The sequence below is a fragment of the Ictidomys tridecemlineatus genome, chromosome 11 (genome assembly GCF_052094955.1).
Source record: "Ictidomys tridecemlineatus isolate mIctTri1 chromosome 11, mIctTri1.hap1, whole genome shotgun sequence".
NCBI classification, from domain to species: domain Eukaryota; kingdom Metazoa; phylum Chordata; class Mammalia; order Rodentia; family Sciuridae; genus Ictidomys; species Ictidomys tridecemlineatus.
In genome coordinates, this window is record NC_135487.1 from 116,237,491 (window position 1) to 116,256,939 (window position 19,449).

The 19,449-nt window shown below is 35.4% G+C and overlaps 1 protein-coding gene across 1 annotated transcript in view; it reads right to left on the reverse strand.

Moving 5' to 3' along the window:
* The window catches only part of Atf6 (activating transcription factor 6), a 213,084-nt gene that overhangs the window by 157,030 nt on the left and 36,605 nt on the right, over positions 1-19,449 (reverse strand). The window contains exons 8-9 of the mRNA XM_078027138.1: positions 8,268-8,453; positions 7,313-7,404 (exon numbers count right to left, since the gene is read on the reverse strand). Of these exons, the coding sequence (XP_077883264.1) occupies positions 7,313-7,404; positions 8,268-8,453 (278 nt within the window). The remainder of the gene's footprint in view (positions 1-7,312; positions 7,405-8,267; positions 8,454-19,449) is intronic.

Here is a 19,449-nt window from a genome sequence, read left to right on the forward strand (position 1 = left end):
AGTTATTAAGTAAAACTATTAGGCTCTAATTTTAAAAAAATATATTGGCACATAAAATTTATAAATACTTATGGAGTACAATGTTGTGTTTCATTGTGTAACAAACAAGTGTCAATAAAAATTAAAAGATATTACTGGAAAAAGAAAAAAAAGGAGTATACTGACATATTTTAAAGTGAAAAAGCATTTTTCAACAATATATAAATAATAGCTTTATGTAAAACCAAATTTTAAAATAATATACATATAAATACACAAACACAAATGTGTACATAATACACATTTATAGATGCTGTTTATTATATCCCAAATGGTCTTCCTGTACCTTACCTAATTACTGAATCTTATTATTATTTTTTTTAATATCTTTATTTATTTATTTATTTTTATGTGGTGCTAAGGATCGAACCCAGTGCCTCACATGTGCAAGGCAGGCGCTCTACCACTGAGCCACAGCCCCAGCCCCCTGAATCTTATTTTTAGATCTTAACATAAAATTTATAAATACTTATAAATTTATAAAAATTTATTAAAATAAAATTTATAAATACTTATTATCATTCCTTTCTCAGAGAAACCTTGCCTTACCACTCTAACTAGGTCAAGTAAACCTACTATGTGGTCTCATAATATTATGTACCCTTCTTTCATGGCATCTGACATGGTTATAATTTTATGTAACTTATTTGTATAATTATTTTGATTAATATATATCATTTACATTAGACTACAAATTTGATTAGGGCTGGGACTAAGTTAATTTTGCTCACCATTGTATTATTAGTTTTTCATTGTATCTAATACTTAGTAAATAATAAATATATTCTGCATTGCACAAATTTTGATATATAACATTTTCATTTTATTTCAGCCCCAAATACTTTCTATTCCTCCTCCCACCCTACTTTTTCCCCCCTTCTTCAACCCATGGGTTCATTTAGAAGCATGTTAGTTTCTACATATTTGGGAATTTTCTATATACCTTTATATTGTTGTTTGCTAATTGAGTAATTGAGATAGCAGAATGCATCTATGCACTTTAATATATCATAATAGATGGGATACAACTTCCCACCCCCCTGAGTGCACATGTTACAGAATCTTACTGATCATGCAGTCATACATATATATACAGTAACAATGTCTGTTTCATTCTACTATCTTTCCTACCCTACATCCCCACTCCTTCCCTCCCATCACTTCCCTCTATCTAATGTATGGTAACACTATTCTTCCCTAGTGCTCTCCCTCCCGCCTTATTGTCAATTAGTATCCACATATTAGAGAAAACATTCAGCCTTTGTTTTGGGGGGATTGGCTTATTTCGCTTAGCATGATATTCTCCAACTCCAACCATTTACTGGCAAATGCCATAACTTTACTCTTCTTTAAAGCTGAGTAATTTTTGATGATTGGCAATGAATGAATGAATAAAGAAAATGTGTTATGCACACACACACACACACACACACACACACACACAGTGGTATACTATTCAGTCTTAAAAAAGGAGGAATAAGGCTGGGGTTGTGGCTCAGCGGTAGAGCAATCGCTTTGCATGTGCGAGACCTGGGTTCGATCCTCAGCACCACATAAAAATAAATAAGTGAAATAAAGGTATTTTTTTTAAAAAGAGGCTTTCTTAAAAAAGGGGGGTGGAATAAATTTTATAGTTCTATTATGTAGCATGGTGACTACAGTTAATAATAATGTGTTATATATTAGACAATTGCTGAAAGGGCAGATTTTTAAATGTATGAAAACACTAAAAATAGAACATGAGGTAAAAAAATATTTTAACTAGCTTGACTTTTTTATTCCACAATGTAAACAAATTGGAATATCTCATTGTATCATGTATATATATACACAATTATTAGTAATTACTAATAAAATTAAGATTTATTGATTAGATTCAATATCTCCTCTGTGGAGATGTATGAGACGTACTTAAACTGTAAGATATTCTGTCATTTATCCAATGAACATTTTTTTATCTCACATAAAAGCTGCAAAGACAGAAGGTCATGGCTCCTACTTAAGCCTACATAAAGAACCACAAGTAAAAAAAATGAGAATAATATGATTTGAACTATGTAAATGTTATGATAGAGATCCCCGAGAAGGAGGGAGAGTTGGAACAGGGCCGGTGGTTGGGAGGGAGGCTTTGTAAGATGCTTTTCCTGGGGGGCACTCAGTGAGAGCCTAAGCCCGCCACTCACTTTTCACAGACTAGTTCACAGGCAAAAGGCTGACAGGCTGCAAGGAGAAAGAAAGAACTTGCTACGGAATCAGGGCAATAAACAGTATGGTGGCAGCCCTGAACCCTCTTTTTTTTTTTTTTTTTTTTAAAGAGAAAGTGAGAGAGGGGGACAGAGAGAAAGAGAGAGAGAGAGAGAGAGAATTTTAACATTTATTTATTTTTTTCTTAGTTCTCGGCGGACACAACATCTTTGTTGGTATGTGGTGCTGCTGAGGATCGAACCCGAGTCGCACGCATGCTAGGCGAGCGCGCTACCGCTTGAGCCACATCCCAGCCCCCCTCTTTTTTTTTTTTAATTTGTTCTTTTTGGATATACATAGCAATGGAAGGTATTTTGACATGTTATACATATATGGAGTATGACTTCCCATTCTTGTGTTTGTACATGATGTGGAATTTCGCTGGTCGTGTATTCATACATGATCATAGGAAAGTTATGTCCAAGTCATTCTGATGTCTTTCCTATTTTCATTCCCTCTCCCTTCCCTTCATTCCCCTTTGTCTAATACAATAAACTTCTACTCCCCCAAAAAACAAACAACAACAACAACAACAAAAAAAAAAAAAAATATATATATATATATATATTCATTCTAACTCAACTAGTAAAATAATATAAGTTTGAAAATCTGTAAAAAAAATAAATATAAGTAGTAGACTGGGAAAAATGAAGTGGGTTAGGAGAAAGGTGGTCATGAAGTCTTTTTGTTTGTTTAGTTTTTTTGTTGTAGATGATGTTGTTTTGGTACTGGAGACTGAACCCAGGGGCATTTTACCATTGAGCTATCCTGTTTTATTTTTATTTTGAGACAAGGTGTCTCTAAATTTTCCAAACTAGCCTCAAACTTGCAATCCTCTTGCCTCAGACTCCCCAGCCATGTGCCACCGCACCTGGTGCCTTTTATTTTTTTAACTCTACATAGTTTTATACTTTCTAAAAATTGTTTTTGTGGTATTTCCACAACTGCATACAAGCATCCACTCGTCAAATCCAACCATACTTTTTCTACTCTACCTGCACCCTTCCCAATCCCCAGTAATCATTATTCTACTTTCATGTATTACTCTGGTAATTAAAAATAAATTAAAACATTAAGTTACATAAAAAAGGAAAAGGAACAGCTTCTGCAGTCATGAAAGTTAGAATCTTCAGGGCAAAGTGACTAATGGTTACCTTTAAAATCCAATATTTAAATTCAAGATAATAATTATAACCTATGGCTCAATTTTCCTCAACAGGCCATGGAAGAAAGTCAAGGAAGAAAGTCAATGGGAAAAAAGTTATTAAATAAAAGACGTCTTAAAATTAAAAAGTTGGTCTCATAGCTGGGCAAAATAGCACACGCCTGTATTCCCAATGGCTAAGGAGGCAGAGGCTGGAGGATTACAAATTCAAAGCCAGCCTTGGCAATTTAGCAAAGGTCTCAGCAACTTAGGGAACCCTGTCTCAAAAAATAAATAAATAAAAAGGGCTGCGGATGTGGTTCAGTAGTTAAGTGCCCCTGAGTTCAATCCCCAGTACCATACACACACACACACACACACACACACACACACACAAAAGTTGATCTTATAGAAGTAGAGAGTCAAAAAATAGTTACTAGAGGATGGGAAGGAGAAGGAGGGATCGAGAGATGGTAATTTAGTAGAAGGTTATAAGTGGATAAGAGAAATAACTTTTAATGTTCTAAAGCACATTAGGTAACTGTGTTTGATGACAATTAATTGTATAATTTAAAATATCTAGTAGAAAGGATCTTAAATGTTCTCAGCTCAAATGGTAAATATGTCAGGTGACAAATATGCCAATAACCCTAATATGATCATTATACATTGTACTGATACATTGAAATATCACACTGTACTCTATAAATATGTACAATGATGATGTGTCAATTAAATATGTAAATAATTTTTTAAAGAGAGACAACTTGGATAGTTAGCCTTAAGTATAGCTGGAGAAGTTCTACCAAATGTCCTATAGCCATGGAGTCTTCCTTGATACTAGGGAATACCAGTATAACATGCTTTGTTTTAAGTCTTCCTGGTATTCACTATATAGAAATTTGGCTCTGTTTATTTGCAGAATTTATTTTCAACTTCCTAACTCAGGAGGATAAAGTTTAAATTAGCATTTTTCTTTTCTCCTTTATTAACCAAGAGACAAACACAAAAATTAAAATGTCAAAATAACTTTAAATGAAGAATATGGGCAAAATGTCAATGGCATATAATGAAGAATGTAGTAAAAATATTTTTAATAATTCAAATGTTTATTCCAGGTGTCATTTTTGCATATCCTATATAACATGTCTAGTACAGTGTGAATTTTTAAAAATAGATAAACTCAGAAATTTATGACATTTTCAAAATGAATTATCTTAGTTCATTCATTTAACAGTATATGGGTCTCTGGTGATTCCATGATGAAATATCAAATGCTCTAGAGAGTTGTACCGATACCAAATGACAACAAAAGTTTAATATAAAAGCTATACTAGCTTTCAGATGCTATCCAGAAATAAAATGGGAGTGATCTAAGCTAGCTATCAAACCTGTGGAGAAGATACAGAATTTTAGTTAATAATACACTCTTAAAAAAAAAAAGAATCAACTTATGCCCAGTACAGTGATACATGCCTATAATCCTAGCAATTCAGGAAGCTGATGCAAGAGGATCTCAAGTTGAAGGTCAGCCTGAGCAACTTAGTGAGACACTGTCTCAAAATAAAAAAGGGGTGACTCAGTGATAGAGCCAATGATATAAGGCTTCATGGAAAAAATAAAGAGGGAGAGCTCTTAGGAAGTAAGAATTTCACTACATTCTACATAGGTCAGAATATACCTGAGGAAATGCATTCAGACCAGGATATCACCTTCCAACATGTACACTGATCATCAGTGACAAGCACAAAGCCTTTAGTAAGGCTGAGCACTGAAGCAAGTCAATTTGAGAGGAACTGGAGCCAGGAGAGGATTTGAAAACTAAATCATAGGACAAATAGGTCAAGAATTAGGATAGTTAAGTCTGGTTGCAGGCTTGCAGCAGGGAGAGAAAAATAAAGGAAGATAACATAATTAGTTTTAAAGACGTAATGATTTCTAAGAAGTAAATTTCACTAAAAATTAACCAAAAACTAAATGAGCATTCATAAAGTTTCTTATAGCCTAAAAAGAAACTATTTAATCCTGCCATTTTCTTACCACCTTTTTACCCCAAAGTTCTTAAAAGGATAGTCCATCCTCACTGTCTTGACTTCCTAAAGTCTTTTCAGGAAAACTGGCAAAATGTTGATAATCACTGAAGCTAGATAATGGGTTTAAGTGGGTTTATAACAACTTTCTCTAGTTTTCTACAGCTTGATAATCTTCATAACTAACTTCATTAATAAAAAAGAGATTATTCACCAGGCATGGTGGCACATGCCTATTAACCCAACTACTGTGGAGGCTGAGGCAAGAGGATCACAAATTTGAGGCTCACCTTGGCAACTTAGCAAGACCCTATTCAAAATAAAACAGCTGGGAGTTTAGCTCAGTGGTAAAGCACCCCTGGACTCAATCCCCCACACTGCCTAATAATAAAGAGAGAGAAAATTATTCAACTCATAGCTCCTTTCAGTTTTCAACTAACTTTAAGCTAGACTCCACGTCTACCCCAACAAATCTGCTTTTCAAGACTACCATTGACCTGTTAATTATCAAATTCCATTTTCTGCCTCTCCCAAACTCTCAGCAGCATGTGATACCATTGCCCAAGACCACCTTGAAATTCTTTTTATCTTAGCTTAAGAAAACCATTTCTTTGATTCTGTCCCTAACCCTATTTACTCTGATTTTCTTGTTCTACTGTTCATGTTCTTTCTTTCTTTTTTTTTTTTTCTGGTGGTGCTGGATATTGAACCCAAGGTGTTATGCATGCTAGGTAAGCACTCTACCAACTGAGTTATATCTCCAGCCCCTGTTCATGTTCTTATTACTCTTATTACTCTCCTTTGTCTATTGTTCTCCTTGGATAATCTCATTTACTCCACTACCACTATCTATCTATGTGTCTATAATGGTAGTGTCAGTATTCAGTCACTGTCCCAAACTTCCCATGCTAAAAATAAAAACTGTGTCGCCATCATAAATTGTCCATGTTTCTGATTGCTATTTCAGATAACTGTATCACCATTCCGTCTCTTAAGATAGAAATTTTGGAATTATCTTTAATTTCCCTTTTTTTCTTCCTCATGTCTTCATTGTACCAGGTATTAAATCTCAGAGTCTGTATCTGAGATAGTCCATCCTTGATAACCATGGTTCAAGTTTAGACTCTCAATAATTACCTGAATTAAAGCAAAGGTATTCTAATGCTGTCTCTGCCTTTGATCCAGTCCATTCTCAATATAACCCTCACAGTCATCTCCCAGATACACAAAGCTAATTACATTACCCTCTGCCTAAAAACTTAGGGATGTCTCATTGTATAAAAGTACCCTTCATTATCTGGCTCCACAAATGCCCAAGAGGCTCATGCACACTCCTTGTATGTATAAGAGACACCAAACTTTTCATTTTTTTCTGAAAACGTCATACCATTTCATCATGGTGCCTTTAAATGTGCTGTTTCCCCTACTTGACATGTCTTTCCCAAACTTTCCATCTGGAAAACTGGTATTACACTTCAAAGTTCAGATTCCTCATTGGGGATTTTCCTTGTCATTCAATCATTCAACAAAAAAATGTGCTGTTACACTTATCAATATGTCATAAACTGTCACCCTAAGAACCCGCACTCTCATTTATGTTCTTTCAGTGCTTTGTTCATACTGTAGTAATTATACTCACCATATTATACCATAGTTACATGTCTCTTCTCTCAGTTGGATCATGATATATTTGAAGGTATGGCTCCTGTCCAATTACTCTTTACGTATCTAGGATGCTGATTTTGTTCTAAACAAATCAGTTTATCTCTAGATTATTACTAGAGCTAAAGAATAACAAACAATGAGTATTCCAATTTTTAGCATTATTATCCAAAACAAATAGCTATATACTTACCTCATGGGTCCATAGTTCAGTATTACAAATGCCAATACTATCATGACACAGATAGCTCTTCGCTTTGGACTAGGGACTTTAAGCCTCTGGTTCTAAAGGAAATGACCATATGAAATACAATTAAACTACACATCAATCTCACAAAAAGCATTATCTTAAAAAAAAAAAAAAAAAAAACCTTTCCTCTTTACTAGCTATATGAATGCCTTTTCTTATTTAAAAACAAAAACAAAACTAAAAAGTTGAGAAAATAGTTCTTTTTAAAATACTGAAGTAGAGCTTTCCAAGATTTCTTTTCCAAAAGAGACAAGTCAAAGAGAAACAAATAGAGCAGAGAATTCAATAGTTTTATATTTTCATGAATCCCCAAAGAATTTTGAGACACTTCTGTAGTCTGTCTCCCTGTCTTTAAAATCACTGTTTTCACCAATGCACTGGAGTGTTACCATGTGCTCAGGCGTTAAGATAGAAAGAACAATATAAGAAATCCCACTAAACAGGTATCTATTTGGTTCAGAACTCCACTGCAGTGGGAAATCCTAAGGCAGCAGACTTACGAACAGAACTGAGGAGAGATGATTAACCCTGGGACAAGTATGACAACCAAAGGCAAAAAGCAGTGCAGGCAGTCAGAGAAAATATAACATATTATTTTATATTTTCTTTTTTAAAAGGGAAGCCCTCATAGGACTATCCAGGAGTCTCAATCTGATTCACTTAGTCAGGAGTATAGAAGGTACTAAGGTAATGAATGAGTTAGAAGAAACCCAAGAAAAGTAGACTTGTAAATAGATTGGGAAGTACAAATTTTTTATCCTTACTGAAAACTGTTTTTGGACTTATCGTACCCTTGTTTTCCTGGCACTATTGTTTTATATCATTTAAGATGTAAAAGTTTATTAATTTATAAGAAAAAACAACTTTAACCCATCTTAGCAAGCTCCATCACACTCACCTCTGATACAACTTCGTCCAATTGCCGTTTCAGTGACCCATTCTCTTTCTTCAGTTGCTCATTCTCTGAAAGGGCAGCCTTTAATCTAGCCTCTAACCCTAGCATATATTCTTTCTTTTTCTTGCGTGACTGACAAGCCGACTCTCGATTTTTTATCATACGTTGCTGCCTCCTTAGCACAGCAATCTAGGAAAAGTTAGGAAAAATCAGAATATTATGATTTCAGAATCAGATCAACATACATTGGGATATATTGATTTAAACAATTATTTTTAAACAACTGTGCTTAAAACTATATCTTAAAACAGCTTTTAAAATGTACTGTTCAAACTAAGTAAATAAAAATCAAAAGATGAAACAAGGCTTTTGGGAACCTAAATGTTAAATAATTTCTTCTGAAGTGTTCCTAAAGCTTATTTATTGATCTTCCAATTTTCTCTTTAGAAACTCCCTTAGAAAGTTCCTTTAAATACATAAGCATATACAGTCACTCCTCAGTATTCATGGGGAGCTGGTTTCAATACTCCCCAGTTACCAAAATCTGCAGATACTCAAGACCCTTATATAAAATGGTTTAGTTTCTGCATATAACCTACTCACATTCTCTTGTATATTGTAAACCATCTCTGGATTACTTATTATATCTAGTGTAATGTGTAAGTAGCCATGGTACCATATTGTTTAGGAAATAATAACAAAGAAAAAAGTTATTTATGTACAACACAGAAATAATATTTTTCTGAATGTTTTCTATCTCACTTGATTAAATCAACTGAATATGGAACACAAAGATACAGAGGACCAATGATATATACATCTTTAATCAACATCTCTGCCCCTAAATTAATTGACTATGCTCCAAAGCCATATATCCAATTACTTATAAGACTAATTCTACTTGTAGAATCCAAATTCAGTATGTGAAAAGTGAACACATTTCCCTCTACCTAGATTTTTTAAAAAATCTATCCATCTTCTATCAATAGTATCTCTCAAAATATAAAGGAGGAAATGATCATTATTATATCTTTTATTCTCTATATTCATTCCCACTCCCAATCCCTCATTTACTCACCAAATAATGTGTGAAATATATGTTAATGACCAACTTTCTTCCAGTAAACATGTGTCTTAGTTATCCCTTCCTATTTTCCACTAACATTCTCTTAACATAGGCACTCATTAACTTACCCAGACTATTGCAATAGATGCCTATTTGAATTGTCTTTGGTTTTATCTTGTCCACCAATTCTAAAACAACCCTCCAAATGTTTATCTTACCAATCCATTGCAAAGACAAGCTATTCATACTTCCCAGCTACCCACTTTTATTTTCAAATCCTTCCCTAATGTGATCACTCCCTACCTAAGGATACTTTTTGCCCTAACTATACAACCATTCATGCTACATCCTTCAATCTTCTCATTTAAGGCTACTTAATAATCTCCTCACATGTCTAAATGATTTCTTTATTCATACTGTTTGTTCCTATTTGGGATGTCATCTCCTCTACTGACTTTGTTCTACGGTTCCTCTAAATTCCAATTATCCTTATTTGATATTTAAATTTTCTCTGAACATCTTATTCCTTATTATTTGGAAGATACACCAGAACACTCCAATGGTCTCAACTATTTTAAGAATGTTCACTTTACCTAGCTTTTCAACCTTGGAAACCAAAACTATGTCTGATACTACTTTTTTGTTTGATACCCACAATATCTACCATAATAAAAACTAATTGAACCAAGTTATTTTTGTTAAGTTTTCTAAACTAAGTCATAGAAACCATTATAATAACATTAGTCTAATTCAGGGGCAGGGGGATTAAGGGAAAGAGGTAACAAAATTAAATCCATAAAAAAGCACCAGAGAATAATATTTAAATTGATTAGTGTTAAGTATACAGATGCCTAAAATATTGACTTCTATGTACTTTGGAATGGACTTTAAAAAATAAATATCCTACTATGGGGTGTTCCATAACTCAATAAGTAAATTTAAAATTTTCATATCAATTTGTTATAAAATAGTAACACAATTCCCATCCAAATACATTTCCTAGAAACAGGTATGCCAGAACCAATCATGTGATCTCCCATTACCAAGTACTGTCAACAATCTCTCAATCATAACCTACAAGAAATATTATATGAAGTATCAAAAAAGGGTGTTTTTTTTTCTTTTTTAACTTCACAAGTGTGCTAATTATATGATTACAACCATCATCTATAAAAATTTCCCCTGGGTAACAACTATCCAACTATCCCACTCTTCAATAATGTTCTCTCTCTCTCTCTCTCTCTCTCTCTCTCTCTCTCTCTCTCTCTCTCTCACACACACACACACACACACACACACACACACACACAGCAGCAGCAGCAGCACTAAGCCATGATGGATTGATTATTCACCAATTTCAAACTATTCTCTGGAAAATACCACTCTGTTCAGTCTAATGTTATTTTTAGTTATTGTCATTATTCCTGAGAATGCCAGTGTCCATAATTAATACTTAATAACAGAGTGCTGAAGTACACAGAGCACTGAACAAGTACACAAAAAAGAAGGTTCCAGATGGAAGAGTTCATACCAAAAGTTAGGTCAAAGGCAACCTGTTTTTAAAGATCACATAACCTATGGAATCTGGGGAGGCATACAGATGGCACACTGTTTAATAATTTCAAACAAGAATTGGGTATTTCTACAAACAAGAAAAGAACCTGCATATTATGCAATACTAAAGTTTTAAAGGTTGTCAATCCATATGCTTCTTACCAAAAACAAAAAGAAAGAAAGAAAGAAAACCACCCGTGGTCAAATATTCATTTTTCACACAGAAAAAGATTCATTATAATAGTCCTGAAATTATTCAATAAACAAACAAACAAAAAAAAACAGAAGGGAAAGGAAAACCACAGGAATCAAAGAATATAGGCTTCCAACTTCATTTCTAGCAACCTATGTTCAATTATCCAAATAAACATTAAATTATTTTTAAAAAAAGTTATATGATATTTTTAGACTAAACACTTATGTACTGTGTGATGTTGCTGGAGGAGAGAGTTATTTAACTCTACAAGAAAAAAAGGACTTTTTTTTTTTTTTTTTTTTGGTGGGGAAGGGGGAAACAGGGATACAATCAAGGGTACTTGACCTCTGAGCCACATCCCCAGCCCTATTTTGTATTTTATTTAGAGACAGGGTCTCACTGAGTTGCTTAGCACCTTGCTTTTGCTGAGGTTGGCTTTGAACTGGAGATCTTCCTGCCTCAGCTTCCCAAGCAGCTGGGATTACAGGCATGCGCCACTGCGCCAGGCTACTCTGTAAATTCTGTTTGGTAAACTGATTTTTGCACATATGATGCATCATAATCATCTCTGGCATGCAATGAGAACACCACTATAGGATTTCTATTATTTTGACATTTCATAAAATATTTAAATCATCTCCATTTGTTGAAATTACTACAGTTTTTAAAATTCCTTAAAATAAGCCTCATTATTGGATTTACTGTTAGAGAGTAGAAGGGCCAAGGTGAAAGGTCAGTTCACTCCAAGCCCAAACGTACTTATACAATGGTTTCATGCTGCTTTTTTTTTTAATTGCTTTTATTTTTTAAATACATGACAGTGGAATGCATCACAATTCTTATTACACATACATACCACAATTTTTCATATCTGTTTGTGTATAAAGTATGTTGACACCAATTCATGTCTTTTTTTTTTTTTTTGAGAGAGAGAGACAGAGAGAGGAAATTTTTTAATATTTAATTTTTTTTTTTTTTTTTAGTTTTTGGCGGATACAACATCTTTATTTGTTTGTAGTGCTGAGGATCAAACCCGGGCCACATGCATGCCGGGCGAGTGCGCCACCACTTGAGCCACATCCCCAGCCCCCAATTCATGTCTTCATACATCTACTTTAGATAATGATATCCATCACATTCCACCATCATTGCTAACTCTCTGCCCTCTCTCTTCCTCTCCCACCCCTCTGCCCTATCTAGAGTTGTCTATTCCTCCCATGTTCCCTCTCCCTAACCCACTATGAGTCAGTCACCTTATATCAGAGAAAACACTCACCATTTGTTTTTTTGGGATTGGCTAACTTCACTTAGCATTATCTTCTCCAACTACATCCATTTGCCTGTAAATGCCATGATTTTATTCTCTTTTATTGCTGAGTAATATTACATTGTGTATATATGCCACTTTTTTAATCCATTCATCTACTGAAGGGCATCTAGGTTGGTTCCACCATTTAGCTATTGTGAATTGTCCTGCTATAAACATTGATGTGGCTGTGTCCCTGTAGTATGCTGTTTTTAAGTCTTTTGGGTATAGACAGAGGAGAGGGATAGCTGGGTCAAATGGTGGTTCCATCCCAAGTTTTCCAAAGAATCTCCATACTGCTTTCCATATTGGCTGCACCAATTTGCAATCCCACCAGAATTTAGGAGTGTTCCTGTTGAGAGCCACAGCTGAAGGGGCCCCAGCAAACTTCCAGCTGCCAGCTGATGATTGGCTCACAGCAGCCCCAGAAAACTTCTAGCTGTCAACTGATTGGCTCCTCTGCGGTGATGCTCATTGGGCTGTTTCCCTGCCCTTTCAGACCACAGAGCTGCTCATTGGGGGACTTTTTTTGGCTTCTGCCCACACAACCCAGCCAATCGGCCTCAAGAACAGGAGGGGGGGAGGGGGTTGAGAGGCTTGTGGGAAGCCGGTGGTGGCAGTTGGGCTCTGAGGGAATTCCTGAAGAGCTGTGTGGTGTGGTGTGTGTTCTAAAAATAAAGTTCGTTTCTTTGGACAAGTGGCTCCTGAATTGTGCCCAGCCAGACTGCAGCATTTGGTGGCCAGCAAGGGGAAGACTGAGGGAAAGTGATAAGGTAAACTGCTCGCCCCTGAGGGCAGTTCGAGAGGATGGGTAGCCATTTTAAGATTCTTCTTTTGTTTTGCTTCACTTTTTTTTTAAGTTCCCTGTCCCTGGAGATGTGTAAGGTGGAAGAAAAACCGCTCACATCTGAAGAACAGATAGGGAGAAAGGACGGATGAACATTTCAGGAGGATAGAAAGGCTATAATGATTTTCTGTTGTTCCAATTTTATTTCATTCTGTTTCAGTTTTGTTTGGCGTTATCTTGTTGGGTTGTATTATAGTTATAGTAGAAATATTCAAGTAAAAGAGAAGATCTCTCGAGCTAGTCAGACAGAGAAAAAAATTCAAGTAAAAAAGAAGGTCTCTCGAGCTAGTCAGACAGAGGAAAAAATATCATCTTCCTGTAAATTTATGGGGACGAGATGTCCTAGATCAATTAGGTTTGACATTAACAAATAACATCAACCAAAATGCACCCACTATTATGACTAGACAAGGTTTTAGGAAAGGAAAAAGATTAGAAAAACAAGAACAAGGTATAGCAACACCAATACAAATAGATCAAGGAATGGACAGACATGGGTTGGATTTTCAGAAAGGGCTACTGAGACAATAAAAATTACTTGAAAATCAGAAAGACCAGTATGGGTTCCTCAGTGGCCCCTAACTAAAGAAAAGATACAAGTAGCCCATGACCTGGTCAAACAACAGTTAGCGGAAGGACATATACAACCTTCTGTATCTCCCCACAATACTCCCATTTTTGTCATCAAAAATAAATCTGGTAAATGGAGATTATTGCAAGATTTAAGAGCCATTAATAATGAGATGGTTATTATGGGCCCTGCTCAATCAGGGATTCCTCAATTGTCTGCTTTGCCAAAAACCTGGTATGTTTTAGTTATAGATATTAAAGATTGTTTTTTTTTCAATTCCAATTCATCCTGAGGATAGTCAACGTTTTGCATTTACTATCCCTGCACTGAATCATGAAGGTCCTGATCAGAGATATGAATGAAAAGTACTCCCTCAAGGGATGGCTATCAGCCCAACTATGTGTCAAATGTATGTTAACAAAGTAATCTAGCCACTTAGAAATCAAAATCCTGAACTACAAATATTTCACTATATGGATGATGTATTACTAGCACACAAAGATAAAAACACATTGCTAGAATGTTATGCCACACTTACAAACTTATTAAAAAATTATAATCTAGAGATAGCAATAAAGTACAATTAAATTTTCCAATTAATTATTTAGGAGTTCTATTATTCTCAACCATGGTCCATCCACCAAAAATTCAAATACGAGTAGAACAACTCAAATCACTTAACGACTTTCAAAAGTTATTAGGAGACATAAATTGGATAAGGCCTTATCTAGGTATACCAACAGGAGAGTTGGGACCTTTATTTGATATCCTAAAAGGTCTATCAGATCCAAATTCACCCCAAATATTAATGCCTGAAGCAAGAAAGGCATTAAAAATCATTGAAACATATATGGAAAATATGCATTTGGATGGAATTGATACAAGTTTGCCTTTATTATTTATTGTACTACCAACAAAAAAGATTCCTACAGGAGTATTTTGGCAAGAAGGTCCATTATTATGGATACATTTACATTATTCTCCTAACACTAATCTTACTAGGTATCCTGAGGCTGTAGGACAATTAAGACTCAAAGGAATAAAAGCAGCAAAGGGAGTGTTTGGAATTTATCCCAATAAAATTATTACTCCATATACTATGGAGCAAATTGATGAGTTAGCTAATAAGTTAAATAATTGGGCAATAATCATGTGTAAATCTAATGTTTCACTTGATAACCACTTACCATCTAATCCTTTATTGTCTTTTTGGTCATTGCATCCTGTAATTTTTCCAAAAATGACAAGAAAAACACCTATCATGAATGCTCCAAATATATTCACTGATGGGTCAAATAATGGTACAGCAGTAATAGTTACACCTGATCAAACTTTTACATTTTTAGTACCCAAACAATCAGCTTAAAAGGTAGAGCTTAATGCAGTATTACAAGCTTTTGTGATGTTTAAAGATTCTGTATTTAATTTATTTTCCGATAGTCAGTATATAGTTAATGCTATAGTATCCCTTGAAGATGCTGGTAGGATTTCCCCTTCCTCTACTGTTTTCTCTTTGCTTTCCACCATACAAAGTCTAATCTGGGACAGAAAAAAATCCATTCTTTATAGGATATATCAGGGCACATACAGGATTACCTGGAGCCCTTAGTTTGGGCAATGATTTAGCAGATAAAACTACACATGACATACATATTTTCTCTACACTAGAAGAAGCTACAAATTTTCATAAAAAGTTTCATGTCAATGCTAATACTTTACAAAAGCATTTTAAAATAACGAAGGAACAAGCTAGACAAATAATAAAACAATGTCAAAATTGTGTGACCTTTTTACCACAAGTTAATCTTGGAGTCAATCCTAGAGGACTGATACCTAACCATATTTGGCAGATGGACGTCACACACTTGCCAGAATTTAGAAAATTAAAATATTTGCATGTTACAGTTGATACTTCTTCCAGATTTTTGATGGGCTCCCTTCATGCCGGAGAAAAAAACTTAAGATATCTTATTATAGTTCATTGCTTACAAAATTTTGCCACTGTGGGCATTCCAAACAGTTAAAAACAGATAATGCCCCTGGTTATACTTCTACCTCTTTTAAACAATTTTGCTCATCATTTGGCATTACTCATATAACAGGAATCCCATACAATCCACAGGGACAAGGCATAGTTGAAAGAGCTCATCAAACTATTAAAATGTACTTATTAAAGCAAAAAGACGGAATTGGGAAGGGGTATATATTCCCCAAAGATAAACTTAAAATAACCCTTTTTACTCTAAACTTTTTAAATTTGGATTCATCAGGACTTAGTGCTGTGGAAAGGCATATGTGTCCAAAAAATGTACATAAACTCAAGGTACTTTGGAAGGATATTCTAACAGGACAATGGAAAGGTTCTGACCCAGTAATTGTCTGGAGTCGGGGGTCTGTTTGTGTGTTTCCACAGGAAGAACAGCAGCCGATTTGGATTCCAGAGAGATTAACTAAGGTCCTGATCCAGTGATTGTCTGGAGTTGGGGGTCTGTTTGTGTGTTTCTACAGGGAAAACAACAGCCGATTTGGATTCCAGAGAGATTAACTAAAGCGATTTCTACAGACCAAAAAGATGATTTGGCTCAAATCCATAACAGCTGATATCCAGAACTCCAGTTTGGCTACCCTTACATCTGCGACAGAACCAGGATGCTTTTTTCAATATCTATTTTATTATTGCCCTTTCCCACATCATGAAGTTCTATTTTGTTTTTTGAGCTCATACAGACCTAGGTTAATGTTTTGCTGATCAGATCTATTTTTGACTATAGAGTTTTTAAACATTGCAACGGAGATTTCACCTGTAAAAAGTTATAAGGCCTTTACTATTATGTTATGTTTTGTATGTATTATGTGTGCACACTTGTGTTTTATGTTGTATGTACGTATGTCCATATATCATATATGATGAGTGCTCATGAAAAAATGGATCCAAATATTTTTTTTATTCACGTGATTTAAATGGTTTAATTTAAATTGGGTAAACAGCTGTTGAGGATTGTTTTAATATGTGAACAAAAAAGGAGGTTAACAGATCTGTTTGTTTACTTTCACCTTTCCTTTTCATTATATTTAATAATTCTGTTCAAGATAATGTAAATTGCTCAGAAAATTGTTTTCTTTTAGTGCCTTCTGGAATGTTACATAATTTTTTCTTTAGCCATTATTGCCAGAATTCCTATCTTCATCCCAGTGCAGGTGAAGACAAAGATAAAACCAATCTACAGCTTCTGCAATAGCTATCACTGAACTGCTTGCAGAACTTGCCTGGACTATGTAACACTTGTATGCATTGTGAACTCACTTGTATGCATTGTGAACTATCTGTTGGTGCAGCGACTGTGGTAGTGTTGGGGTATTTTTGCTGATGGTGTCATCAGTGGTACAATTTTTCCAAAAGGAGCCATCACTGAACTGCTTGCAGAACTTGCCTGGACTATGTATCACTTGTATGCATTGTGAACTCACTTGTATGCACTGTGAACTATCTGTTGATGCAGCGACTTGTGGTAGTGTTGGGGTATTTTTACTGATGGTGTCACTGGTGGTATAATTTCTCCAAAAGGAACCATCAATTGACTTGGTGTATCCTCCTCCCTTTTGCTTGTGATGGTCGTTCAGCTAAAATTTGGGGGCCGACAGAGGTGAGGCAAAGAACCTCACCTCCTGACCCCTCCCGCTGGTACAAAGACCTATTCACAGGTGTGGCTTTATGCTGGACCAGTAGTCAATGACGGGTAAGATCCAATTGCAATAGTACCAACCTAAGACAGGAGGCTGACGCCTTGAGGTCAGCTCATCCGATGACGGGTAAGGACCATATGTAGTATTGGACAACCTAAGGCAGGCACGGTCCCTAAGCCACATGCTTGTTGTTTAAACAGAGAGGGGGAGATGTTGAGAGCCACAGCCAAAGGAGCCCCAGCAAACTTCCAGGGGGCCCCAGCAAACTTCCAGCTGCCAGCTGATGATTGGCTCACAGCGGCCCCAGCAAACTTCTAGCTGCCAGCTGATTGGCTCCTCTGCGGTGATGCTCATTGGGCTATTTCCCCACCCTTTCAGACCACGGAGCTGCTCATTGGGGGACTTTTTTGGCTTCGCCCACACGACCCAGCCAATCGGCCTCAAGAGCAGGAGGAGTGGGGGATAAGGGGTTGAGAAGCTTGTGGGAAGCCGGTGGTGGCAGTTGGGTTCTGAGAGAATTCCTGAAGAGCTGTGTGGTGCCATGTGTGTGTTCTAAAAATAAAGTTCATTTCTTTTGACAAGTAGCTCCTGAATTGTGCCCAGCCAGACTGTGGCAACCTTGTATCACTCTAATACCAAAATCAGATGGACAATCAAAGAAAACTTCAGGGGCTGGGGATGTGGCTCAAGCGGTAGCACGCTCGTCTGGCATGCGTGCAGCCCGGGTTCGATCCTCAGCACCACATACCAACAAAGATGTTGTGTCCGCTGAGAACTAAAAAAATAAATAAATAAATTAAAAAAAAAAAAAAGAAAGTATTCGAAGTAACAGAAAATTATTAAAAAAAAAAAACTTCAGACCAATAACTTTGAAGAACATATATGCAAAAATTCTTAATAAAATATTGACAAACCACATACAAAATACATAAAAAGATAATGCACTGTAATCAAATGGGCTTCATTCCAGGGAAGCAGACTTAGTTCATTATATAAAAATCAATAAATGTAATTCACCACGTAAACAGTTAAGGACATGAACCACATGATTATTTCAATAGATGCAGAAAAAAGCATTTGACTCATATTTTAAAAAATAGAGAAACTAGCAACAGAAGTAACTTAATTCAACATAGTAAAAACTACAAACCCAAGGTCAACATTATACTGAACATAGAAAAAGTGAAAGCATTTCCTATAAAAGCAAAAGCAAGACAAATTTGCCTACTCTCATCACTCCTGTTCAACATAGTCCTTGAAACTCTACCCAGAGCAAACAGGCAAGAGAGAGAAATTAAAGAAATACAAATAAGTAAAGAAGAGTTCAAATTATCTCTATATGCTAACAACATGATTCTATACTTAGAAGACCCAAAAAACTCCAACAGACAACTTTTAGACCTGATAAACAAATTTAGTAAAGTAGCAATATACAAGATCAAAACTCATAAATCAATTGCTTTCTTATACTCCAAAAATGAATTTGCAAAAAAAAAAAATTAGGAACACTATTCTATTCACAATAAAATCAAAACAAACACACAACAATAACAACAACAACAACAACACCCGAGGGAATCTAACCAAGGAGGTAGAAGACATCTACAATGAAAATTACAGAACACTGAAAAAATAACATGAAGAAGACCCTAGAAGAAGAAAGGCCTCCCAGGTTCTTGGATAGGCAGAATTAATATCATCAAGATGGTCATATTACCAAAAGCATTTCATACAGATTCAATGCAATCTCCATCAAAATAACAATGACATTCTCCACAAAATTAGAAAAAGCAGTTCTAAAATTCATTTGGAAAAATAAGAGATCCAGAATAGCCAAAGCAATCCTAAAGCAAAAAGAGCAATGCTGAAGACATCACAATAATGGACCTCAGGTTGTACTACAGAGCTATAGTAACACAAACAGCATGGTATTGGCTCCAAAACAAACATGAAGACCAGTG